Source organism: Budorcas taxicolor, chromosome 11, assembly GCF_023091745.1.
Source record: "Budorcas taxicolor isolate Tak-1 chromosome 11, Takin1.1, whole genome shotgun sequence".
Lineage (NCBI taxonomy): Eukaryota > Metazoa > Chordata > Mammalia > Artiodactyla > Bovidae > Budorcas > Budorcas taxicolor.
The window spans coordinates 47,497,374-47,523,323 of record NC_068920.1 but is presented as its reverse complement, the minus strand read 5'-3'; the positions used below and the strand labels follow the sequence as shown (position 1 = coordinate 47,523,323).

The 25,950-nt window shown below is 49.1% G+C and overlaps 1 protein-coding gene across 4 annotated transcripts in view; it reads right to left on the bottom strand.

Moving 5' to 3' along the window:
• Positions 1–25,950, bottom strand: part of BTBD9 (BTB domain containing 9) — a 409,506-nt gene that overhangs the window by 11,702 nt on the left and 371,854 nt on the right. For all 4 annotated transcript variants that reach the window (XM_052649115.1, XM_052649113.1, XM_052649112.1 and 1 more), the window contains one exon: positions 10,208–10,286. In XM_052649115.1, the coding sequence (XP_052505075.1) occupies positions 10,208–10,286 (79 nt within the window). The remainder of the gene's footprint in view (positions 1–10,207; positions 10,287–25,950) is intronic.

Genomic DNA, 25,950 nt, shown 5'->3' with positions numbered 1-25,950 from the left:
AAGCTGTGACAAAGTGAATGAGGCGCAGAGCTGTGCTCGGATTTATGCAGAACCATTATCCCCGTCGCCCAGTCACCCTCCCTCCCCTTTTCAGGAGTCAGGCCTCCCATTAGCAGTTTGATGGCTGCTGCTCACGAAGGGGCACCTTTGCTAAACCAGCTTGGAGGCCTCTGGATCTGTCCCCCGGGAGAAGCTGGTTAATCTGGAATGTAGTCGTGTGTATGAGGCTGACACAGCCCGAGTCACCATCCGCGTGTCCTTTTTTGTGGCTGCTGTTTATTATCTCTTTCCTTTCCTCTCTGGAAGCTGTGATTCTCGACATGCTGGAGACAGTCTGGGGTCCTCTTTTCTCTGGGAGCCCTGGAGAGGCTGCACATGTATGTGTGGCCCCTCCTTGGTGACCCAGGGAGTTCCTTTGTTGGCCACTCTTTGCTGCTTTTCATTACAGTCATTCCCCAAGCACTCTGTTCAACATGTCTTCAAGGTGGTTTTTTTTTTTTTTTTGAGACATTTTAACAAACGCCATTTCCCCTGACATTTTAAAAAAAATTTTAATATTTATTTGGCTGTACTGAGTCTTTGGTGCTGTGCATGGACTTTCCGTAGTTACGGTGCACAGGGCTCCTCGCTGCAGTTGGCAGCTTCTCTTCTGTGGGGTGCGGGAGCTGGAGAGCAGGCTCAGCAGTTCTGGCTTGCGTGCCTAGTTGCTCTGCAGCAGGTGGAATCTTCCTGGACCAGGGACTGAACCTCTGTCCCCTAAACTGGCAGGTGGATTCTTATCCACTGTTCCCCTGGGGAGGTCCCCAAGGCTTTTAAAAGCAGAGAGAGGCCTCTGTTAATTTTCCGAAGTTGGCCTAAGAGTCCACTTGTGAACTGTAGCAGAACCCACTGTGAACTGTAGCAGAAATCATGAAAATTTAATAAATGTTGATCAATGACTCTACCTTGCTTTTCAGGCTTCTCTTGAGTAATTTTCACAGACTTCTTTCATACCAACCAATACAAATAGGATTTCTGAGCCAAGCTTTCAACTTACATTTACGAGGTGACGTATCTTTATAAGTAGACACCTACCTCTCAATGCTGTCTGCCCGTAAGTCAGACACAGAGATCTGGCTTCTGAATTACACACCCTGAAGACTTCCTCTCTCCTTTCGCAACGTGTGTATGGCAGCATGGCACACACTCAGTGCTCAGCAAACCCTACTGAGCTTGGTGATGCTGACAATTACATCTTCTTACACTTGTCTCAGGAACAGAAGTTCCAAGTCTGTCTAGACTATAGAGATGTTTTATCTTTGTTCCCTTAAAAATGAAGACCAAGTATTTCCAATAAAACATGGCACTTTAAAATCAGAGTATCATGTATATACATCTGAACAGCCCAAAACATGGTTTTCAGTTAGACCAGTTATAGCAAGATATTTCTTGCTATATTTCTCCCATTTCATAGCAAGATATTTCCAGGTTGTGAGCAACAACTTTTTAGCATTGCTTTGGGGTGATAGGATACCGAATAGTTTTGCACAAGTATTTATTCCTCCTAGGCATGAGAGTAAGCTTCTTGATGACACTGCTTCTATATGGCAATGGCTTTTTTTAACTTTCCAATGTCACTTTGCCATCTTCCCATAAGCCCAGGCACTCACAAGTATCTGGAACTCTACTGCCTGGAAGGTTCTGGAGAAAAGCCTTTCCAAAACATGTCACCTCTGGCAGCCCTGGAATCCCTGACCTCTGGTTTTCCTGTGTGCGTACTCCAGAGCTCCCAGGAGAGAGATTCTTTCTCTTAATTAATCTGGGAAACTAAGGCAAAAAAGGAGAAATGCTCTAGTTCCCAGGGGGAACTGGCAGACACGGCCTTACTGGGGCCCTCCGCTCTCCCCTAGAGGCTGCTCTAGAGGCCCTACCGCCCAGGGCAGTTGTTCACTTCATCCAGATGTATCTGCTCTGTCTTGAAGAGCACCGGCTCCATGGAGATCTCAGGCCTGACTCCTCGTCACAGGCTCCGCAGCAAGGCACGGCTGGACGTCATGCTCACGACCTGGGGTCTTCGTCCGTCTCGCCGCCCAGTGGCCCCCAGCCCCCCCTGCTCACTGCGGGCACCCTCCCAGGCCGGGCCTTTGGAGCTGAACTGCTCCACTGCAACGGCCATAAGGCTTGTGGAGCGTTTGCAACAATGACGCGCTCACTGTTGTGTCACTTTCCTTTGTTTTCCAATAAAATCTTTCCTAAAAGACATTTAAATATAAAGATGTCTATGAAAGGTCTTGTATAATTGTACTATAAATTAAGTATTTTTCTGATTTTTTTTTTTCTGTCTCACTGGGAAGGACCCTTTAAGATCTAGTCCACTCTCGTTATTTTAAAGACAAGTGTCCTGAGAGCCAGGGAGGTGAGGTGATATTTCCAGGTGATACTGCCCCCCAAGCTGGTTGGGGGCAAGGCTGGCACCAATGCTGAGGTCTCCTGGTTCACACTGGAAAAGGGACCCCCTTCTTTCCTTCCCATTTCTCTCCCCTCCTGGGCTCATCCCCCACCTCCCTGCCCTGTGTGTTGAGGCTGTTTCTCAGACGGCATCCTTTGGCGGATGCTGCCTGGGAGGGAATCCTCGAGGGAGTGACCAGAACCGGGGGGCAGGGCCTGAGAAATAATTGTCACCGGCATCACTGACTTGATGGACTTGAGTTTGAGTAGGCTCCGGGAGTTCATGATGGACAGGGAAGACTGGCATGCTGCAGTCCATAAGGTCACAAAGAGCTGGACATGACTGAGCGACTGAACTGAATTGTCACCAGGCCAGGAGGGAGCCTTTTTTTTAAAAAAAAAAAAACAAACAAAAACCAGAATCTGTTTCCTTCTTTTTGTTTTTTTCTTCACTAGAGCCACATGTTGCTATGGGAACAAGGATGGCACTGGGAGCCCACAGCCACTCACGGGCCCGACAGAGGCTGTAAATAAATTCTGCCTCACTCCAGGCTCGGCGCTGACTGGTCCTGCAGGGCAGCTCAAGCAGCCACTTACAGACTCTCCACCCTGCTGGTGTCGGCAGTGTGGACCCTCCTGCAGCTGGTTCCCAGGGGCCGGGAGGAATCTGCACCCTCCACCCTCCCAAAGCCTCCACTGCACAGCCTCAGCACTGTCTGCCCATCCAGGGCCATGCCCACCTGCCGCCACTGCCTCTGCCCAAGTGCAGGAGCTCAGGCTCCTGCGCTTCACATCACCCCCGCCCCCAGCCCAGGTTCAGGTGCTCTTCCTGTGGGTTGACTTCTGTCAGGTGGTGAAGCTACAGCCCCTCTAGGGAAGGGCCCTTGCCTGGGTTTCTCTCCTGGTTCGAGCCCAGGCTGCACAAAGCTTGCCCACAGGAACCACCTGCTCACCAACATCTGATCTGATGGCCTAGCCAGGGCAGAGCTGGGCTCTTTTCTGTGGCTTTACTATTTATTGGGTTGGCCAGAAAGTTCCTTCAGGTTTTTATGTAAATATACAAGACATTTTGCATTTTCACCAAGAACTTTAGTGAACATGTTCACTGTTTTGTTCCACTACCTTCTGCCATTTTTCAGGCAACTTCATAATTCCACCTTCCCAAAACTTTTAATCTTTTTGAGCAAAGAATTGTTGCAGGTATCTTTTACAGTCTTCTAGGGAACTGAAACTTTTTCCATTAAGAGAATTTTATAAAGGGCAAAATAAATAGAAATCTGGTATGTATAGTGGATGTTCCAGCCAAGGACGCCCCAGTCAATGAGTTTTTGCCTGTTCATTAAAGAGACTTGCGGTTTGCTTGTCCTGATGGAAGATAATGTGTTTCCTATTGACTACTTCTGGACGCCTTTCATTGAGTGCTGGTTTCAGTTGGTCTAACTGGGAGCTGTATTTGTTGGAATTAATTGTTTTAATTATGAGCTCCTTTTCTGGAAGTGGCTCCCAACAGAGGACTCCCTTCCAATCCCAACATATGCATAACTTCACCTTCTTTGGATGAAGACCGGCCTTTGGTTGGCAGTGGTTCATTTCATTTGCCCATAAGCTCTTCTGTTCCACATTATTGTACAGTATCCGCTTTTCACCGCCTGTCACAATTTGTTTTAAAAACAAAATGTTTTCATTACATTAAAATAGAGAATCACATGCGGAAATAAGGTCAAGACAGTTTTTTTCACTTAACTTATGTGGAACCCAAACATCAAAGCGAGGAATGTAACCAAACTGGTGCAAATGATTTTCAGTGCTTGATTTGGATATTTTGAGTATGCCAGCTTTCTCTCGTGGTATAACATTGACTGTTCTCAATTAATGTCTCAATTTGATTGCTGTCAACTTCAACGGGTCTACTTGACCATGGAGCATCATCCAGCGAGAAACTTCACAAGCCACGTCTGGCACATCTGTTCAGTCACAGCGCCTTTTCCACACACTGCACAAATCTTCTCTCATGCTTCAGCTGTCTTTTTACCTTTCTTGAAATAATAGAGCATAATATGCCAAAAACGTTGCTTTTTTCTTTCATCTTCAATATTAAAATGCTTACACAAAAATGGTTACACAATTTTGATAAACTTTTTAAAAAGCACGCTGATATGACAGCTGTCACAATAATATCTAACCAAACTGTTCTGAATGAAGTGAAAGACAAATAAGCACTACTAAAGTCATGGGGAAGCTGAATGAACTTTTTTGGCCAACCCAACATTATACCTTTTTGGGAGACAGAGCACCCTGGATGTTAAGAGCCAAACTGCCTGAATTCAAACTCTTACAAATCACTTAACATTGTTCAGCTTTGGTTTCTTCATCAATTTATCCCTTTTGCTTAAAACAGAACATTTTTTACTGTGAAAACTATGCACTAAAAGGTGCATAAAATTCAAATGTACAGCTTGTTGAATAACTATATAGTGAACTCCAGCTATGTAAACCGCACGCGGGTCAAGAACCAGAAACACTGCCAGCACTGTATGGTCCCTTCCTGATCTGAGCCCCTGCCCTGCTATTAAAACCACAGCCTGCCTTTAATAACAATCACTTCTTTTCTGTGTGCACATCCTTAGATGTCATAGCTTAGTTTCTGACATCTGTACGAATGTCACCCCACTACACGGATTCTTCTGTGCTGGCTTCTATCTTTGGATACGCTGCGATGTTCATCCCCATGGACTGCGGGGATGAGAAGTTGTTTCACTGAACCTTTTCCCTTATTTGGCTGCCTGATGGGGAGAGGGAGCGATGGATGGACAGACTGAATCATTCATCCGCTCACTCAGGAAGCAGGTACTCTGTGCGCACACGTGCCGGGCCCAAGTTAGGGCCGGGACATAGGAAAAAAATTACCACACAGCCTCTTTCCTTAGCTACATATATTCAACACATAACTGGAGCCCTGAGAGCTGCCTACAGACTGTCCACCTCGTTCTCACTCTCTGTTACTGACTCGGCAAAGGCTTTCTTTCCTGTGGGTTCTTGTGAGCAGGAACTTGGTCGTTCCATACTGCAGAAAGGAAGCTTTTCCTATAAATCCTTTCTAGCCCGTGGGGCTGCTTATGCCCCTGAGGTCTCTACCTCCTGAAAAATCACTCCACAACCTGCTCTCCAACCAGCCTTCATCAAAGTCAAAATAAGAAACGGGCATAAGTGAAACAGGCATAAGAAGAAACAGGCTGGCAGACCGACAGCCTCCTTAAGGACAAAGCAGTGTGCCTTTGCTGCTTTTCTGCGGCGCCCAGCTGAATGCGAATGAAAGGTTTGCGAGAGACACCGCGTCAGAACCAGCCCGGCTGCTGCATGGGTATGAGTGGAAAGTTCAGATCCGTCAGGATGTTTGTGGTCCTGCCCACAAGGCCGCTTCTAACCTCCTGCGGGCAGGAGAGCCACGTCTGCCTCCCAAGTAGCTCAGAGTCAGGCAGCAGTCAAGGCAGCTGGGCTGGAAGGACCATGCAGCTGCACTGGCGACTAGACCAGTAGAAAGGGGTGAAGGAAAAAGCCAGGGAGACCTTTTCGGCTCTAGGCACCAGGGGGAATCAGATGAATGAAAATAACTGAAGGAGAGCAGGTTGGGGGACTCGTTGACAGACAAACCGACATGTGCCTGCTGTCTAGTGCTGAGCGTTGAGAGGAGGACGGGATAGCCGCCTCCGAGTGGCAGAGGGAGGGGCGTGTCCAGGGGCAGAACCAAGGAGGAGGTGCAAGATGACAGGCTCCCTGGTGGGCAATGAAAGGAAAAAGGTTCTGAGAAGTTGAGATAGACGACAAGGAAATGCTGAGCAGACAAGGAGCAGGAGGTCACTGGAGCCAAGTGGTACTGTCTTCGACAGGTAAACATTAAGGGAATTTATTGACAGAAGTCGTAAATGTAGCTAAAAAATTAAATGAATTCATTGCCTGGTGCTCACAAAGGAAGATGAGAGACAGATGCCAGCAGCAGACATGTGTTTCCCAAAGGAGAGGTGTGAAATGCTGAGGAAACCAGAAGCGTGCCTGGACAGGTGATCAGGAAATCTGAATGCCTGCAGCCTGCCTGGTGGCCATCACCCGAGAGCTGGCCCTGGTGGAGGGGTTGGGGTTGGGGGTTGGGGTGGGGGGCGGGAATCAGCTTGCGGCCAGATGTTGAGCCTAATGTGGAGAAGCCGGGCTAACTAGAGCAACACAGACACGTGGCCACGTCGGGCAAGAAATCCCCGAGTACTTTAGCTCTGGACCCTTTCTGTTGCCACATCCCCGGAGTTGCCAGCAGGTACAGCCACGTACATGCGCCACCTTCCCACCTTCTGCCCAGACAGCCTGCCCTCCTGCCGAATGCTCTTTAACTCACAGGGGTGCTAAGCCGCACTTCCCCGCCTGGCTCTGCTCTGACACCCTCTCCGCACAGGGCAGCGCCTGCAGCAAACAGTTTTACCTGGCAGAACTGGCATGCTTCTTTCCCTGTCTGCATACACCATCTTACCTCTCATGATAGAAACCAACTCCACCTATACTTCTTGAAATTCACACAGTCTGTGGGCTGCTAACATTCACTATCTAAAGGGAAACAGGTCCTGGCTCTGAGTCAATGCAGGCTACTGATGCCCCTTGGCAGATAAGCCAGGACAGACTAAAGAATCCTGGCCTGCCTTCCCCCCCGTCCTCCACTGTAAGGAAGAGGCGCCCTGACCCCTGTCTTCTCATGGCGTGGTTCTGGCTACATGGGACTCGGGACCAGGCTTGTCCTGGACCCCTGCCTGCTTTCCCTACTGGCTGTGCCATCAAAGTCCCTCGAGGAGTCCTGACCGACCCTCCCCAGTCACCCTCCTTCCCTCACTCCTCTGACTCTGCACACATTCCTGCCCATGTCCAAGGAGGGGGATATGACGCCCAATACCAGTATCCTGCAGTAAAGAACGTTCTCTTTGAGGCCGTGCTACATTCCTGATACTCCGTGAAATCAACTCTTGTGCCTTCTTGTTTGCTCTGAGAATGACACAGTTTATGGATCTTGCCTTATGATCCCGGTCATTGTTTATTTTATGATTTGAGATGTTCCCAGGTTGGCAACACCACACTGAGGTTTTTCTTCCTGATCAATATCTCACTCGATAAAGCAGCTGAGCAAGTTGCTCATCAGCCAGATATAACGGGGTCATCACTTAATTAGTGACCTAAGTCAACCCATTCAAACTGGGGACTCCAGTCTCCAAACTGGCAGGTCCCAAGTAGCTGGGGCTCCTTGCAGATATTTTTGTAAACTCATCGGGGAGAGATCTGGCATGCCAGCTTTTGAGTTCTGTAAGGGGAAATTATTCCTCTGGTCACTGAGGTGAGGGCCTTGAGGTCAAGACCTGGAAGGAGACCCTGATCTGACTTGCTCCAGTGCTTCTCAGCCTTCTCTGACTTAAGAATTCCTTCTACTGTTAAATGACAATTACAAAGTCCCATTCAGTAACTAACGAAAATAAAATGGCCTTTAAAAAATGCATTATATAAGAAACAAGGGATTGCAAATAAAAATACTTAATTTTAGCCTTATATACTATTAAGTAAAGATACGTTCAAATTGTTTTCTAATTTAGTAATATACATGTAATTTAAGTGGTTAGAAAAATTGAGAATTATTGGTAAAATTTTAAAACTATGATGTTTTGTTTGGAGCTCAAATATCTATTAAAATGCAGATTCAAATTTATACTTCTGTTACATCTTCAAAGAATAAAAAAGTGTTTTTATGACCTGATGTTTAGAATTAATTTTGCGCTTTAAAAACTATCAATGGCCTTCTTTATTTTATAATTTTCAGGTTTGTTTTGAAATAAAAAGGTAAGCAAAAGTTCCATGCTTCTGTTTCTAAGCTCTTCTCTGCAAGAAATATATTGTGGGCGTGTATCATTTTCATTCTAAATAAATACAAAGGCAAAATGAATATACATTATCACAATATTTTCACTGCTTAAAATGCTTTTCAAAGAACCAGAAGCACCTTGATGTGCCTTGGAGAACTCTCATCTGACAAATAATGCACGATCCAGGGCCCACTGTGTAACATGTGGGGCTCAGTGGAAAATGGAAATGTAGCGTCTCTCCTTCAGAAGGCAGAGAGAAAGCTTTTCCTGCTCTCCCAGGGTCTCTCCTGACGTGCCCCAGGGTGCTCATCTGCTATCTGATGCTGTGCTCGCTCCAGCTCGGGGGACAGTGTTAGGTCAGGGCAGGTCCTCAGGGCACACAGGGCTCCACCCTGTGACTTGCACAGGGGACCCACACCAGATCCTGACTCTCCTCACAAATGTGTGGGGGTCCCACTGGGAGTGGCAGTGGTCACAGGGCAGGCTGAGGAGGCTGCATGGGTCCAGGCACCAGGGGTCAGGGTGGGTAGCTGAGAACCCTTCCTAGGGAGGGAGAAGGGGCAAAGGCTGGCCTGCAGGGAGCCCCCGGTGGATGTTCTTCCCTTAAAAAGAAAATCCAAAGATAAGATTACTAAGAATTTCAAGAAGATGCTGGAGAGCATTAAACCCCAAGCACAGAGCCCCTTCCGGGTATGGAGCCCCACACAACAGCCCTGGCCACACGCCTAGGACACTGGTCCCGTACAGATCTGAGAAGGTTTACGCAGGAGTGAAACTGCAGAATGGTTACTATTTTTATGCCTTTCATTTACCTCTTGAGCTCCAACCTTACTGTTTCTTACGACTGTGGTCTTTAACCAGTGGTCAGGCCTTCAGGGTGTGCGCTAAGCACATCTGACTGTGTAAAAGCAAGAGCGTGATGAGCAGATGGACCTGTGGCATGGCCACCTGCCAACTCCAACCTCTCACTGCCAGCGCTTACTCTATGCCCACCTGAGGAACAGAGGCTAAGCAATTAACTTACAGATGGATTATTTTGCACTCAAAATGGAGACAGACGTCTTTTCACCCTAAGTGGTGTGAATGGGCCCCGAGGTGGCTCTTGGAGCCCAGAGGGACGCACGCTGTTGGGGGAGGCAGTCCCAGGGGTCTGGCACTGTCCTGGTTTGCACTCGGGTCCTGTGCTGTCGCTCACAGCGCCCTCCCTTGGGCCCTCAAGGCATTGCAGGCACTGCCCACCCCTCTCTCATCTGAAGGAACCCACTGCGTCCTCCAGAGCCATTTCCAGCCAGAGAAGACAGCATGTTTGAGGCCCAGGAACCTCACTTGCTGGCCACCCTGGCCTTGGGAGCCCAAACTTGAGAGAATAACCCACCCACTCTTCCCTCATGAATTCCTCAGGTGGAGGGACACCCAGACGGTATGGCCCAAAAGAACAGCTGCTGTCCCAGAAACAAGGCCCAGGCCCAGGCGAGGAACAGGCCAGGGAGGAAGAGGCTCGCCCACAAGCACTATGTGCAGGCCGGCGCAGGACTGGGTAGACAGAGAAAACCTGCAACTGTGCGTCTTGGCTGCCCCGTGGAGCTGGGGTTCCTCACACACCACACTCAGGGGCCCAGGGACCCTGAGAGAGCTGGCGCCTGGGAGGGGAGAGGACTCTCCAGGTCTCTGCACAGGGGAGGAAGTGAAGCTGCAGGGGCTGCCTGCTACTCGTGGTGAACAGACACCCAGAAATGGTAACAACAGTTCCCCTGTGAGAGAGCAGGGCTCCTCCTTCCTGTACCAAGCAAGCTGTCTGAACAACAGGTCACTGAACAGCTCCAGTTCACTTGGGCCGAGGCATCACCCAGACGGCAGGAAATACCACTGTGTCTTTCACCAAAGGGGACCCTTACCTCGTTTGCCGTGTTGTGTGTTCCAACGATTCGGATGAAGGATGCTGGACGTCTTTCAAAAGTTACCGACTGCCAGGACCTGTGAGGAGAAACATAAGCACTGCTTGGTTACACCATCCTGTGACCCTGCTGGCGGCTCGGCCCAGTGGAGCCCAGGATGTGGAGGGGGCGGGGGTCTCCACCCACTGTGTGGAGTGGGGACAGGGGTACACGGTGCCCCACAATCTCAGCACAGGAGGTGCTGCCCTTCTGTGAAGGCGCGACACAAGCAAGCATGAGAGGCAGACCCTACACGTAGTGACAAGACTGTGGCCACATGGGGGAGGGATCAAGGCGGGCAGGGCTCATGATGTCCACATGGGGGAGGGATCAAGGCGGGCAGGGCTCATGATGGCCACACGGGGGAGGGATCAAGGCGGGCAGGGCTCATGATGGCCACACGGGGGAGGGACCAAGGTGGGCGGGGCTCATGATGGCCACACGGGGGAGGGATTAAGGCGGGCGGGGCTCATGATGGCCACACGGGGGAGGGACCAAGGCAGGTGGGGCTCAGGAAGCAACAGGGCCGCGATGGGACTGCCCTCAGAGGGCTGTAGGCTGAATGGCCGCACACAGGTGGGCACAGGGACTTCCTGGGAGGGTCCTGGAGGAGGAGCTGAAGCAGGGCATGCAGGCCAAGGGCAGGGCGGCTGGGCCCAGCACTGCAGGCTGGGAGGGGGGCATTCACTGCCGTGCGAGCCCTGGGCTCCCATGTCTGACCCCCACCCGCCCCATGCAAGTGGTGGTGGCACCTGGGGAAGAAAAGGCAAGTTTCTCCACTTTCCTTTCAGCCGTCTTTTTCTGCTTCCCAACGCATCCCCTAAACAGTTTAGTCTTTGGGTGGGTGGGCTCAAAAGCAGCCCCGGGATTTTAAACGCCCCTCCTCACGGATTGGCAGGGGCTGGGCCAGCGGAACAGGCCCCTAGTCTCTCTCCCCCGAGAGTAAGTGGTCTGCTCCTGGTTTACCGCTCCCGGCTTGTCGGAGGAACGAGGCACTGGGCATCCGCGGCTGCCAACTCCACTCATGCTTTCAAAACCAGCGTGAGGTGCTCGCGGCTGCCGCAGCCCTCCGCACACATAGCGGAGCCGCCAGCTGCTGGGACGCTGTTTCCTGTAACTGTCTAATTACCGAGTAATGCTACCAAAGAAAATACACGTATTTATGGCTTGTTTTTCCCCCTTTGCTTTCAGGTGTTCCATCTTCCCCTTCACCATGAGCTGCCCACAGAGACTGATTCACTGCTGCCTGGACACCAGGCCCCTTGAGGTCATTAAAAAGTCGTTACCATCCTATGTGCAAAGTCTGTGCCTCTGGAAGTAGTTTTCTGCAAACAGCATAAGAAAAATCACTCTGTCTGTAGAAAGGCTATTCATACATGAAGGTGATGCCATCTGACCATCCCCAGGGTCTGTATTCCTGGCCCATTTTCTCAGTGTTTTGTTCCCAGACCCATACAGCTCCCTTGGAAAGCCCAAGCCCAGGGTGGGCCTGTGAGGAAGGCCCCATGGGGCTTCAACATTGGACCTGGGCTCCGACAGGCCTCGGGTTCATTTCAGCACTAAGCACGGGGGCTGAGCACAGACTTGCGTTCTTCCTCCAGCAGGTAGGGGAAGCTAGGGGTTCACATCGCACAGGCATCAGAACCCCAGCCAGCACACACCAGAGCTGGTCCACCGCACTTCTCAGACCCCTACTCCAGGAAAGGGAGACAGAGCTAGGGCGAGTGACTCAACCAGTGACAACCATGGACTTTGCGACCCCATGGACTGCAGCACGCCAGGCCTCCCTGTCCATCACTGACTCCTGAGCTTGCTCAAACTCATGTCCATTGAGTCAGTGATGCCATCCAACCGTCTCATCCTCTGTCATCCCCTTCTCCTCCTGCCCTCAATCTTTCCCAGCATCATGGTCTTTTCCAATGAGTCAGTTCTTCGCATCAGGTGGCCAAAGTATTAGAGCTTCAGCTTCAGCATCAGTCCTTCCAATGAATATTCAGGACTGATTCCCTTTAGGATGGACTGGTTTGATCACCTTGCAGTCCAAGGGACTCTCAAGAGTCTTCTCCAGCGCCACAGTTCAAAAGCATCAATTCTTTGGTGCTCAGCTTTCCTTATGGTCCAACTCTCACATCTATACATGACTACTGGGAAAACCATAGCTCTGATATTAGGTTCAGCCAGTTTCACAAAAGGTATTGGGATGGAGAGGGGGCTGGGAGTGGAGGAGACAGAGAAGATTCTTCTTAGCTTTTTAGTCCAGTGCTTCTGGACAGGAAGGTAAAACCTGACTCTCGTAAGCTCACAGTCTTCAACAACATGCTCAGGGCTCTGAGAGTGCAGGCAGGCCTGGCATTGTGCCCCTGCCCCCTGGACGACCCCACCCCTACCCTGCCCTACTGTGTGGGGTAGAGGCTGCGGCCCTGAAGGGAGTGAGGGCTCACTGTGGGGCATCCTGGGGGGAGCTGGGCCTGAACCCCACTCATCATCCCACTGTCACCCCCTCAACTCCATCTCCCGTCCAGCCTCCTGGGGACTCAGGCCCTGGCCCCCCACCCTCTGTGGGGGTAGCAGGGCTGGCAGGGCCACAGCCTGAGCAGGAGGGAGCACTGCTGGAGTAACAAGATCAGAAGGCCTCAATTTAATACCAATCCTCCACTGCACTGCATTAATATCTAATCATATTAGAGTTCATTTTCACTAACACAGCCCGAGAGGTGAACAGATGATTTCATCTTCAGCAAACTGGATGACAGCCCTAAGACCAAAGCACGAGCAGAAAGGGAAGCCAGTCAGGATGAGGTAATAAGCATCTCTCCCTCTCGAGTACCAACTTCCATTTCCCCCAAATGTCTTCGAAACGGCTCTCCGCGTGCCCAGCGGGGAATGACCAGGCGGCAGGGGGACGGTCATCGGCGTGTCGGAGCCACATGCGTAGTCACAGCGCCACCCCGAGGAGGCTCACGCGTCACAGAGCCAGGCGCCGCCACCGCCGCTTGGTCTATGCAGAAGCTCAGCGCCTTTCTTACTGAGCTAGCGAGCGGTATGAAGACCCCTGCTTGTCCAGGACTCCGCATCTCCTCTGTAGTAGGCAGCACTCCCAGGAAGACTACAGAGCAACATCATTACTCAGTTCAGAGCCAAGGCTGGGTGCTGGGAGGACGTGTCTGAACAGGAACTACCAGTGTCGAAAAATACGCACGGCCTTTGCTCTGAGCACTTACCCCAAACAGAAAAACCCACACAGGAGTGACATCCCAAACCTGGCACTTGCCAGCTCTGTAGCAGACAAATCACAACCCCTCGCTGAGCTGTAGTTTCCTCATCTGTCCAATGCTGATGGAAATAATACCACGCCCTCCATCACGAAAAGGCATCTAGAATGAGGTCCCAATTATGCTAAATTGTAAATATCTATACACATATGTGGAGAAGGCAATGGCACCCCACTCCAGTACTCTTGCCTGGAAAATCCCATGGACGAAGCCTGGTAGGCTGCAGTCCATGGGGTCGCTCAGAGTTGGATATGACTGAGCGACTTCACTTTCACTTTTCACTTTCATGCATTGGAGAAGGAAATGGCAACCCACTCCAGTGTTCTTGCCTGGAGAATCCCAGGGGCGGGGGAGCCTGGTGGGCTGCCGTCTATGGGGTCGCACAGAGTCGGACACGACTGAAGCGACTTAGCAGCAGCATACACACATGTATTCTAAGAGAGAGGTCTACAAGCATGTTTGCCAAAATACTGTTTGGATGGAAGAACTTCAAGAGACATTAGTTGTAAACTTCTGCACTCTTTGTACTATTTAGTTTGGTAGAATGTATATCAGAAAAAGTTTCTAGCTTGCCTACTATCCAAGCCTTTAACACAGATCACGTGATGTGAAGCAAGTGAAAATGCCAGCACTGGATTATTATGTAAAATATTTCCGGTTGAGAGACTCACTGGGTGACAGTCAAGACAGCCGGTTTTAATCATGGCCTTTCGTGAGCCACAGGGAGGATGGCAAAGCGGTTGGCAGCATGGGCTGTGGAGGCAGGCTCCTGGGTTTGAACTTTTAGCCAGCTCTGTGACCTCAGACAAGCTATTTAACCTTTCTGGGCTTTAGTCTCCTCTCTTAAAATGAAGATAATAGACAAAACTATCTAAATTTTTGTGTGTGTAAAGATTAAATACATTAACAAATGTAAAACACTTCGAACAGTACTGGCATACACTAGGTTCTAAGAAAAAGAGCTGATATTGTTATTACTACTGTAATTACCTGCCGGCCACATAAACCTGGACAAGACACACCGTTTCCCAGGGATCCGCCCCCACCCCCCGTGAGTCACCAAGTTTGCTGGTGTTGATTTAGTGACTACTGCAGAGATTCCCACCACACTCCATCAGCACCCATTATACCCATTACTTGGAGGCAGACAAGGTAGCTAGGCTTTGAAGGAATTAAGCAAATATTTGGTGAAAGGACGCTTGAGGCTGGGTGTTACGGGAAACATGCCAGACGGAGTGCTGCCCTGATGACGTTCACGATCTCTCAGGGGAGACCAGCGGTCCCTCCATAATCAGAGGACAATGCAAACTGTACTACGGTCCCAACTCATAACCTGTTGGTGTTCCAAAACCTCCCTGGTAATTGGCTGTTTAAAGTTTGGAAGCAGTTTTTTCAGAGAAATAAAGCCATACATTCTGACTGAGTTCCAAGACCCACCCATAAAACTCACTTTAACCCATAATGAGGCTGAAATATTATGTATATGAAGTTTAAAAAAGGAAGGAAAAAAATGTTGTTGTTGCCATAGTAGTAATTAAACAAGCCAGAAAAACAAGTGATTTAAAACAGTCTCTTTAAAGCTGCTGCTTGAGGAATGAGGATTAAATACTATAACGCATATAAAATCCTGGGGCTGTCACTGAAATATGGTAGGTGGTCTGTTAACAAGGAGAGTGAAAAAGTGGCCCTTCTGACTGCAGACCATGGTGTGGTTTACAGGGGGCTTCACAATCGCTGTGCACATGTTACTCACGAAAACTGTACATGCTCGTAAAGTATGCTGTGATTATTCTGGAGAAGGAGATATGCTGAATTCATGAGAGCAGCTGTCTCTCAGGAGAGGGTGAGGAGTGGGCTTTGCTGATGGGGAACAAAGGACACTTCAACACCAATTGCAATGTTTCATTTCTTTGATGAAAATAAAAAGACAAAGTGTATGTGAAAAATATTAACTACAGTCAATTCCAGGGGTGAGTATGTGAATGAATGTTATGATAGTTTTTATTCTTTTCTGCATTTTAAATAGTTCTTGAAATAAAAAGAAGCAAAGGAAGGAAGGAAGGAAGGGATTAAAATGGTGTCTGTGTTTAATGTGACAAAGAATTAAGTCAGAGGTGAAATTAACTAAACTAGGAATATTAAAACTAGGGGGAAAGTGGAGTCAGTCCCTCCGGGGGGTGTGCCAGGTCTCTGGACAGCTGGGTCTTTGTCCAAAGCAAGCAGAGGACAGGGAGCTGCCAGGTGGGAGAGGACGGTGTGGCTGTCAGTGGTGAGAGCGGGGTTTGTGAGGGCAGCTCTGGGTACCACACAGGCCCAAAGGGCTCGGCCGAGATGGCCTCTGCACCCTCAGCCTCGTCCTGTCTTCTCTCGGGATCCTGCAGATCCTATGCCAAGGGTGCCTGGTCTTTTCAGCTCTGAAAAATTACGTGATTTTGCCACTTGTGCTCTAATGAGAAAGAGAATGTCAGAATTTTTCTGTAGCAGAACTGGTGGACACCGGGGAGAGGGCCAGGAGTGTTTGGCCAGGGCCAGACTGGCAATTAAACACAGCAAATTGAATAAGTGGGTTAACCTTTGCTTTCTCCACTCAAAGGGCAGTTAGGAAATTGCATGTATGTTTCACATCACATGTATGTGTTCTAATACACACACACATACACACATGAGCATAAAACAAGCAAAAGAAAGCACAAAAGATGTCACCATCTTTCTTTGCCAACACCTCAGAGAGAAACACTCAGGAAGCAAGTGGATTCACACTGCAGGCCCCGGAAAGGCTCATGTCCTGAGTCACTAGCCACTACTGAAGATGGGGGCAGGCAGGGGGCTGGCTGAAAACAAGTAAAAGGAGGAGGTGGGCTCCCCAACCCCCCTTTTCTTCTTCCTACACAGCGGAGATGAGCCCTTTTCCACCTCAGCAAGAGATAGTGATTTCACTCTGGAGTCCTTTAACAGAGCGGGTCTAGACTCCGGGACACCAGGCACAGCAGAGGGTGGGCCCTTCAGGGGCTGAGCGCAAGGAACACACACGAGTGAACACCCTAGACGGCATGACTTCCAGCCCCCTTCCCACTCGTGGCTTTCAGGCCACCGTGATTCAGGCCTAACCCACAGGCAGGGGACTGGAGGATCCCTCTGAGACTCTGACCAGTCCAAGAGGAAAGAGCTAGAAATACTGACCCCTACCTTGCTCCCCTCTGTCCCTCCATGCTTGCTTCTGTTAATACTGCTTGAGAGCTTAATGAGGAAGGCCCTGTTTTCAACTCTGCCCTCAAGAAGCTTAGCTTCTAGTAGGGGAGAGAGAGACAAACAAAAGAAATAAAGAAATAGAAGAGTTAAAGAAGGGCTATGGAAAAAAAAATAAAGCAGTGTAAGTAAACGGAGAGGACCACATAGCTTTAGATAATATCTTTAAAGAAGTTCTCTGGTGAAGTCACAAGTGGGCCGAGACTCACACAGTGGACCTGAAGAGCACTTCCATGAGAAGGAACAGACGGTGCCCAGAAGGCTAGATCAGAATGAGCGGACAGGGGTCTCCCAGTGAAATGCCTGAGCCAGGTCTGATAACCCTGAATCAAGTCCACAAACCCCCGCACAGAAAAAGCTTTCTGACAGCTTTCTCAGTGCCTAACGCTTCACTGCAAAGATCACCAAAGACTCTAACATGAACGATAAGAGACCAAACACAAATGGAAAAGAAAAATAACTCAGAGGATACAGATGAAGTTTAGAAAGCAGAGTAAAACTTCAGAAAAGAACTTATATTACCCCTAGAAAGGTAAAAGGAAACATTATCACACCCTTGAAATAAGAATAAAATAATGGGAAAAAGAAACACCTGGAAAATAAGAAAATGATCTTGCAAATTAAAATTATAAATTGAAAGAAGTAATTCAACAAAACAGAAACTCAAGTCGAGGAAATTTCCTAGAATACCAAGCAAAATGACAAAGAGAAAATAGAAGAAAAAGGATAAGAGAATGAGATGATTAAACCAAGAGGTTCACTATCCAATTAGCAAATGTTTCAGAGAAAAATAGCAGAAAAGACGCAAGTTATAAAATGTAAGAATAACACAAGAAATTTTCCCAGATACGAAGGACGTACGTTTCTAAGCTAGAGGCCACTGAGTGGCCGCTACAATGAAGGAGAAAGCTCTAAATGCTTCTGGAGGGGAGGACGGTGTGGCAGCCAGAACCACATGAGATTTTTCAAAAGCTTCAACTCAGAAGTGCTCCCAGCACAGGAGCATGGCAGGTGTAGAGCTGGCGCTGCAGTACCGTTTGCCCCGCAGGAGAACAGAACCAGCTGAAGCGTGCATCACTCGGGCCTGGTTAAGGAGACTGTGGTGCATCTCTGTCCTTACCACCGCAGACTGCGCAGCAGGAGAGACGGGGAGGGAGAAACTCAAGAGACCTCCAAGGTGCAGAAAGATTTGTATTAAAAAAAAATGGGAAAACACACATTTTTATATGTTTATACATAAACTGTCACCTCCGGATGAAGAGGTGGGTAGGAAGGAGACATTTCACTGTTTATAGTTTTATATTTTTAAACCATATTAAATATACTTTCTTTGAACGTATTGTTTTTCAAAATGAACAGGGTCTGGGCTGGGAAAGAGTGAAGCAGGGGATTATTGCTCATTTATTGTAAGCCTTGTGCGCCTACTTGACTTTGAAAACTGAACATGTATATCTTTGATAAAAAAATGTTAAGGTTCAAAAGTGGAAAGAAAAAAAAAAAAAAAAAAGAGCAGAGCCAAGAGCAGGAGAGAAGCCTGTGGTGGTGAGGAGTGGGAAGGGTATGTGGGGAGCATTTTATTTACAACCTGCGCGAGCAGGGCTGGAAGGCAAAGGTAAACCTTCAGAAAAGATTCTCGAAAAGGAAGGAAATACTGAAGTTGTCCCCTGTCAACTGAGCATCCACAGTGGCACCCCCTCCAGCCGTGGGCACAGAGCTGGGCGGTGCTGAAGGTGTGGGTGAGCCTCCAGGTGCTGAACGGGGCCTGAAGACCTCTGCCGGGTGGGGTGTGCCTCTCAAGCTGACCCCACAGCGGCCTGCTGTCCCTCCTCCCCCCGAGCATGCTGTTCTTAGTCTGCTGCCCGGCTGCCATGAGCTAAGGACCACGCTCATCTCTTTAGCCACATCTAAAGATGTGCCGTGAGGGAGGTGGACCAGGCAGGTGAGGGTGGGCGTGTCTTCCATGATGTGGTGAGGTGGGAACCCTGGCGGCATCACTGCCTTGAGACTGGGCCCTGGAGCACGCCCCCTGGCTCCCGGCCTGCCGCCCCCTCTCTTGCCCAGGCTATACTGACGCCTTCCTCGTTGCAGGCCTCAGTGACCCATCTGGCACCTGGCAGTACATGCTTTTGTCTAGCAGGACGTTTAACTGGATTTTATGGCCGACTTGCTGCCCCGACCTAGAGGGGATTCTAGGCTTTTGCCATTCGCTCTGTCTGTCCCTGCATTCAGCAGCTACTTATCGACAGCCCTCTATGTGCCAGGCTTAGGAAGAACGGCACCAAGGCCGTCTAACCGACTGAAGCCCTGAGGGGGCAGGGACACAGCCTGTCAGGAGCCCCCGGGGACCAGTGCCCCTTTGGTCACAGGCTGGTCGGGTCACAGAGGGGAGGCTCACAGACACACCTTGCTGGTTTACAGAGTAGTTTTTAAAACTTCAGTTGCTGTTTAAAAATTAGAATATGTCACACAAAAATACAAATTCCTGGAGACTTCCCTAGTGGCCCAGCGGCTGGGACTCCACACTTCCAATGCAGGGGGAACCAGGTTCAATCTCTGGTTAGGGATCTAGATCCCACATGCCTCAACTAAGACCCCAGGCAGTCAGATAAATAGATACTTTTAAAAAATAAAACTCCTGGGGTCGTGTGGCGAAAACGAAGGCACCGAGGTGGATGTAATGGCCTCGGCCGCTCCCCTGGGGTGTCGCCCTCACGCCTGGGGGGCTCTGCCCTGGCCGTGTCCACCTCGCTCACTCCCATCGGCCCCCCCAATCCCAGGAGGTAGCCAGCGTTCTACCCCAGCCTTACATAAAGCTCAGGGAGTGTTAAACAGAGGGAACTCAATTTCTAGCTTGTATACACAAATTATGTTTCTGTTAAAAAAAAAAAGTCTATGTATCATCTTACACTGTTCTCTTCTTGGCCTCAACATAGTTCTGAGTGGGGTTCATGGAGAGACCCTGCAGCTGACATGGTCTCCAGTGCTGGATGCCTGCCCTCTGTGCCCAGCTTAACAGAAGTCAGGTTCCAGTGAGACCAATGGGTTCTCAATCCTGGCTGCACGCTGGGGTAACCCATGGGGCTTAGGAAACTTCCATGTCACAGGCCACACCCCAGACCAGTTAAAACTCTCCAGGGGGTGGGCCCTGCGTGAGCCTGTGTTCAGCTGCGGTGGAGCCCCTCTGCGGGCTGGGGTGTCTGGCAGGGAGCAGTTTGCTAGGATGACGGGGTGTCACCTGTCCCAATTACAGTCCAGAGCAGTCTTCCTCTAGCTCCTCCTGCCCCAGGGACTTCTGGACCAGGGGTGCGCTGCAGGGGGGGTGGGGGGGGTGGGTAGGTGTGCATTTTACACTTCCTGGCCAAGGTGGGTCTTAGGCCTCTCTAGTGAATGCACTTGCATTTAAAGCTTTAACCTGAGCAGGTCTTGGCTTTACTATCCCTGCTCAGAGCCTAATTTTCCCTTTAAGAGAAGTTTCCTCTCAAAGAGAAGGTCAAGACTTTCCTGTCAGCTCCTCCTAAGAGTTGAGCTGAAAGCTTCTAGCCCTGTGGAAGCTACAGAAAGGTGTGTGTCCTGGGACCTCTGAGGAGTGTCTGAACCAGAGTGTGGGGGAGACGGATGAGGGGGGCTGTTTTCATGCACATCTCACTCAGCCCCATCCCCAAGCTCCCCGCTCCCTCTCTTTGCCATGCAGCTCTCCTTGATTCCCCTAAGGGGATGCAGTAATTGATGATTAGCATTCCAAAGCTTGCCTTACATCCTGCTAGCCCGTCATATTTAATTACATTTTAACTATATTCGTCTTCGATAATAGCACGAACATAATTTAGATAATTATCTCTCTCTCTCTTATTCTCTGACTCTGTCTGTCTCACTTAGAGCTCCTCGCAACAAAAGTCGCTTTCTCGGCTCAAACACATAAACAGACTCTGGGGCCAAGTGCTTTTCTCTCTCTCTTGCAAAGCAGCTGTGCCAGAGATGCAGTGGTTTTGAGTCTCATGCAGAAAAAAAGAAAATGCATGTTTCCTCCTGCCTCTTTATCCATGTTTGTACACAACTGGTGGTGGGATCTGCTGTCTGTTTCTATGCGTGTGCGCACACATATATCTGCATCTGGGCAAGAGCTTTTGTGTGGTGTAGAAACAGGGGAGGCCTCATCAATCAAATTATTGTCTACAAAGGACCCTCTTGGTCTGGCATTTCCTTCTTATAAGGTTTAATGGTTTCCCTCGAAAATTTAAACTCTGTTGAAACTTCTAAATGTCTGGGAAGTCTTTGGAAGAGATGTGTTCTTTCTAATAGGGTTTCTGTCACACTTGAATCTTATAATTAAAGACCTTTACCCCTGCCTGTTATCTGCCTCCTCTAGGAGACCGTCAGGAGGAGAGCGAGCCGGGCTTCTCCAAGGGAGAGTGTGACTTCAGCTGACGGCTGCACAGAGTCAGGAGTCCCTACCGACCCTCCCGAACACCTGAGTCACCTGCCATTGGGGTCCAGGTCTAACATGCCCCTCCCTGCCCCATTCTCAGGGCGAAAGGTGTTCCTCAGCAGCCTTAGTTCATGGGTTTTTCTGAGGAAGCTGACCAACAGAGCTGAGCTTTTTAGGTACCACGATTTTATGCTGCAAGGTTCACATCTCTAAGGAGATTTATGAACAAATAAGGGAATAAGAAATAGGTTCAGAAATAGCTAAGCACCCAAGACTATCTCGCTCAGAAGGCAGAGATCTAGAGCTTGAAATCAGCTCAGCAAACCGACTCATAAGACGTGGTGTGGAGACTGGGAGGTCCTCACCCACAAATTCTCCAAGTTCCATCCATTTCTCTGGAGTTCTAGAAGGCTCCAGTAATAAGACTTTTGTATTAAAAAGTCACTGTGGCTCAGGTTTGTCTGATATTGAAGAATTAGCCATTAACTGAAGATCACTTATTCATCTTCTTCAGACAAAATTCATTATTCCACATTACAAACAAACATCTCTTTCTTCCCCCTCTGATGAATAAATGCCAGCAAACTGTCCCTACACTGGGGGCACTGGCAGGAGGCAGCTGACCAGGGCTGTGTTTGTGAGTTAACAAGGGGACTCTGGCTCCCACAGTGGGAGGCCACGTGTCCTTGTGGAAATAAACACTTGAGCAGACTCCAGAAGCCAGGCAGTGTTGAGACCAAGGTTTTGCCATCCCTGGGCAGAGTCCACCAATGCACCTCTGGGGTGCCGAGGTCCACTGTGAGTGGCTAATGGGCAGAAGGGAAGTCAGCACGCTGCCCACAGGCAAATGAGAAGCCAGTTGGCGTGGTGAGCAGGAGAAGCTGTGGGGTCCTGTCCTTGGTGGGGTAAAGAGACACACCCACGTGGCCCTGCCCTGGAGGTGAGGAGAGCAGAGGAGCGAGGGGTCTCCATGCAGCTGGGGTTCCACACTCTGTGCTGCTCCTTTCCAGAATGGACTGGACCAGGCTCGGCTGGGCCTGTGGTAGGGTGGGGAGGACTCGCCTCTCCTCCCTTGGGACCCTGCACCAGCTCCAGTACCTTGATTTGCTTCACGCTGTTCATTAGGGATGTTCCTACTTTTGATCTCTCAGTACCCATATCAGGTGCTTGGAAATTTTGCTGAAATTTGCCTGGAATACAATCACCACCTGGGGCTGGGTCTCCTCTGAAAGGACGGAGGAGTTGGTGGCTTGGCCACACTTTCTGCCAGCAGGCAGCCCTGGGGGCTGGAGGGGAGGGCAGATCTGGCTCACTGTTCCCCAGAGGATTCCCTGTCCCGGGCAAGCACGATGCTCAGCACAAGTACTGATTTAATGACGCCAGTGGCTCCTTCCAGCCTCTAAGGTGGAATCACTCTGAAGAGGCCTATTGCCTCCAAGAACAGTGCTGCCTCCTCCAGGCTCTGGGTGACCACAGCCACCTCCACATGTCCCACCACAGCACCCGCCCCGAGGTGTGCGCTGGAGACGTGAGGACCAGGCGTGGGCAGGAGCCGATTTTCATATGTTAAGAATTTGGCAATTTCATTTCCTAGTGTTTTAAATACCAAAGGGATTTAGAACACAACGAGGGCTAAATGCCCCCTGAATTTTAGGTTTAATAAAGTCTGCTTTTATGGAAATTCATGCCAAAAGCCTGGGTATGCAGAACAAAACCTGGCCCTGACCTCAGAAACCCACGACAGTACACAGAGCAAAGCCAGCCAGCGGCCCTCCAGAAGGACCGCCAGACAGTCCCTGAATCAAACCTGACCAGTTTCATACCTAAAAATTACACTAAGCCCCTTAGGGCTTCCAGCTCTTATGACATGCCAAATTCGTGCAGCACCTCACAGTGGGAGGGAGTGAGGGGAGATTATTCAGTAAAAACTTAAAAATAGACTCTCCCTCTTCAGCCATTAAGGGCTTTGATATTTGCAACTGAACAGATAAGAAATTGGGAGCACTGGAGAGAGCTTAAAAAATCTCCAGAGTGTGTGTGTGTGTGTGTGTAAGTTTCTTTTTGATGAAAACTATAGCTCCTAGCATGGAGCTGCCCAAGATTAGCCTAGAGCCATTTATCGCTGGGAATCTCTGCATGTGAGTTCTATAATGAAAAGGTGACAAGTATTCGTGACTGGCCCCATAAAGGTCTCTTCTGGAACTTGCATAAACTGCCACATTTCACACAATTAAAGCAAGACAGGGAATGACCTGAATGAATGTAAGGCAGTTCGTGCATGTAACAATCTTCCTTCAGGGACATTTTCTGAGGGAAAAAAGTTGAGTTAAAAAAAAAAAAAATCATCTCTTCCTCTTTTCCAACACTTTCTTGATTAAAAAATAAAAAATCACTGCCACCTTCAACTTGGTGTTGGTAACTTTCCAGGCCCAGCCTTTGCTGGCCTAGACCTCTCTTAAGACTTAGAAGGGGCGAGTGTTCCCTTGCAGGTGCCCTGCTCTCCAGGGCTGGTTTTGAGTCCTTCCCAAAGAGGTCTCTGACCCCTTCCCAAATTCCTGTTGTACAGTGGCCTAGACCCAGGCAAGAATGAACTTTCCCATGACTTTGCTCCACCCATCTCAGCACCTTCAGCTAGGCCACTGGGCATCATTATGCTGGTGCCGTAGGAAGAGGCAGCCGTGAGCTCCGGGAAATTCAGTGTGGTAGACGAGGAGACAGGACAGGAGACAAGCAGGGCATGTGATAAGTGCATACACTGAATAATTCAGAAAATTTCTGACACAACAATCAGGTGCGAGGCCAGGTAGGAGGATTCAGCTCGGCAGAGAGAGGCCAGATATACGGCAGGCCAGGGGTTATTGTTATATCTTTTCAATTAGGCTCAGGAAGAAAGAAACTGCATGAGAGGTACCTTGCTGTTTGTGGCAAATCCTGACTCCCCTTCAACCAGCAACCTCAGAAATTTCCTCCTATTTTCTGAACCTAGGCTGTGCTTGTGTGTGTTTGCATGCCTAAGATTTGATGCAGTGTATTTCTTTACACCTGCTTTGAATTCTGTTCATGCCCCCAAGGCTAAGACATCAGACAATGACTTCTTTACTACTTCACAGTAAACAGGCAGCCATGAGACACACAAAAATATGGCTTCCTTTCAGGTTGTGTTTCAATCTATCCCTAGTTATTCACCATGCTAGTACCCTGCCCTAAGGGTTTTGCAGAGTTGAAGGCAGATGCCAAGAAGTCAAATTGCATTCAACAAGGTTAAAAGTTATCCTTGGCACATGGAAATCTCCTGCCATAAAATACTGTAAAACTGTTGCCGAAGCTAAATCAGCTTATTTTTCTGTATTATTTCTTGGGGAAGAAGGCTGCTGGGTGAAGGAGATGGGTGAGAAAACTAACTAGTAACTCTTTCTGATTCCACTGTCAGGCTTTAAAATCAGATAGATCAGCTATTAATCTCACAAAGCTGGCCGTGAGTGTGTGTAATAAATTTGTCATCATTTTATGAATAAGCTCTTGGTCATGAGGGCTTACTGTCTGGCAGTTCACCTTTTCCATGATATTTTCTATCACTTGTATTTTGGAGCGGCTTAGAAAGAATATTATTTGTGTTCCTGGAGATCGGAACATAAAGAGCGCTCTGAGTGATGGAGATGTACAGGCAGGCTTCATGTCCGCCCCTGGGCTCGCTAGGCAAACAGTTTAGCAATGCTCGAGTGCACAGCACCCAGGAACAGGAATCATGGGCCAGGCCCAGGAGCGCCCTCAGCTCCCCAGCAGCTGCTAACCAAGGCCCTGAGCCGGATGACGTCGCGCGTGCCCATTGGCTTTATGTCAAGGACTGTCAAATAGAGCTGCTGGTAATCTCAACTGGCAAGTGGTTTATTCAATATTTTTGAAAAGTTCAACCAAGTGTGTGAAAGCCCAAAGTAGATTTTCCTAAAATTGCTAGATGATTTTTACTCATCTCCCCGCTTTGTTGTGGCTCAGCCCCCATCAGGCTCACACTGGTGTCCTGCTGGGCAGTCCTGAAGGGCTGTGGTGTGTGAGATGTAGAAATGGATGAAATTTCAGCTGTTCTGTTATTCAGCTGTTTTTTTTTCCATCAAGTCAGCAGATCTCTAGATCTGAAACTCTGTACTAAAAAGCCTTTAAACTAGAGATGAACAACAACCAAAACCTAGTATCACCACCACTAATAATCCCAGCCCTTGCCTAGAGACAGCTCCAGGAAGAAGACTCCTCGAGGGGTATCGACTTTAAGGCTCTGGGGAGGATATCTTTATTCTCACCCTTTGCTCCTCGTGAAGGACTGTTACTCATCTCTAACTGAAGACGGCAAATGTCCTTTTGGAACCATTTCTGGATGTGACAGAACATCACGGGAGGGACCTGTACTCAATTAACAACGAAACTGACACTGTGCCACCTGTGGACTCAGTGCCAGTGATGAGTGTTGGCTGTACCTTTGGGAGATACATCTTAGCTTTTACGATTTTCTTATTGTCAGTTTCATAATGTTTGTTGGGAAGATCATGACTCCCAACTTTGAGTCAAAACGTGCCATTAGCCAGTGGATCTGGGATGCAGAAGACTGGTGCAGGCTCTGCAGAGTGTTTCTGAGAACCCCTGGCTGGGACCCCTTTTCATAGCAAATTATATAAGTCTGGCTAGATACACTAGTGTGCATTCTACACAAATGCAGAATTTGGGAAATGCAGGTTCCCTCTGAAGACCTGGATGTTGGGACCCCCCCC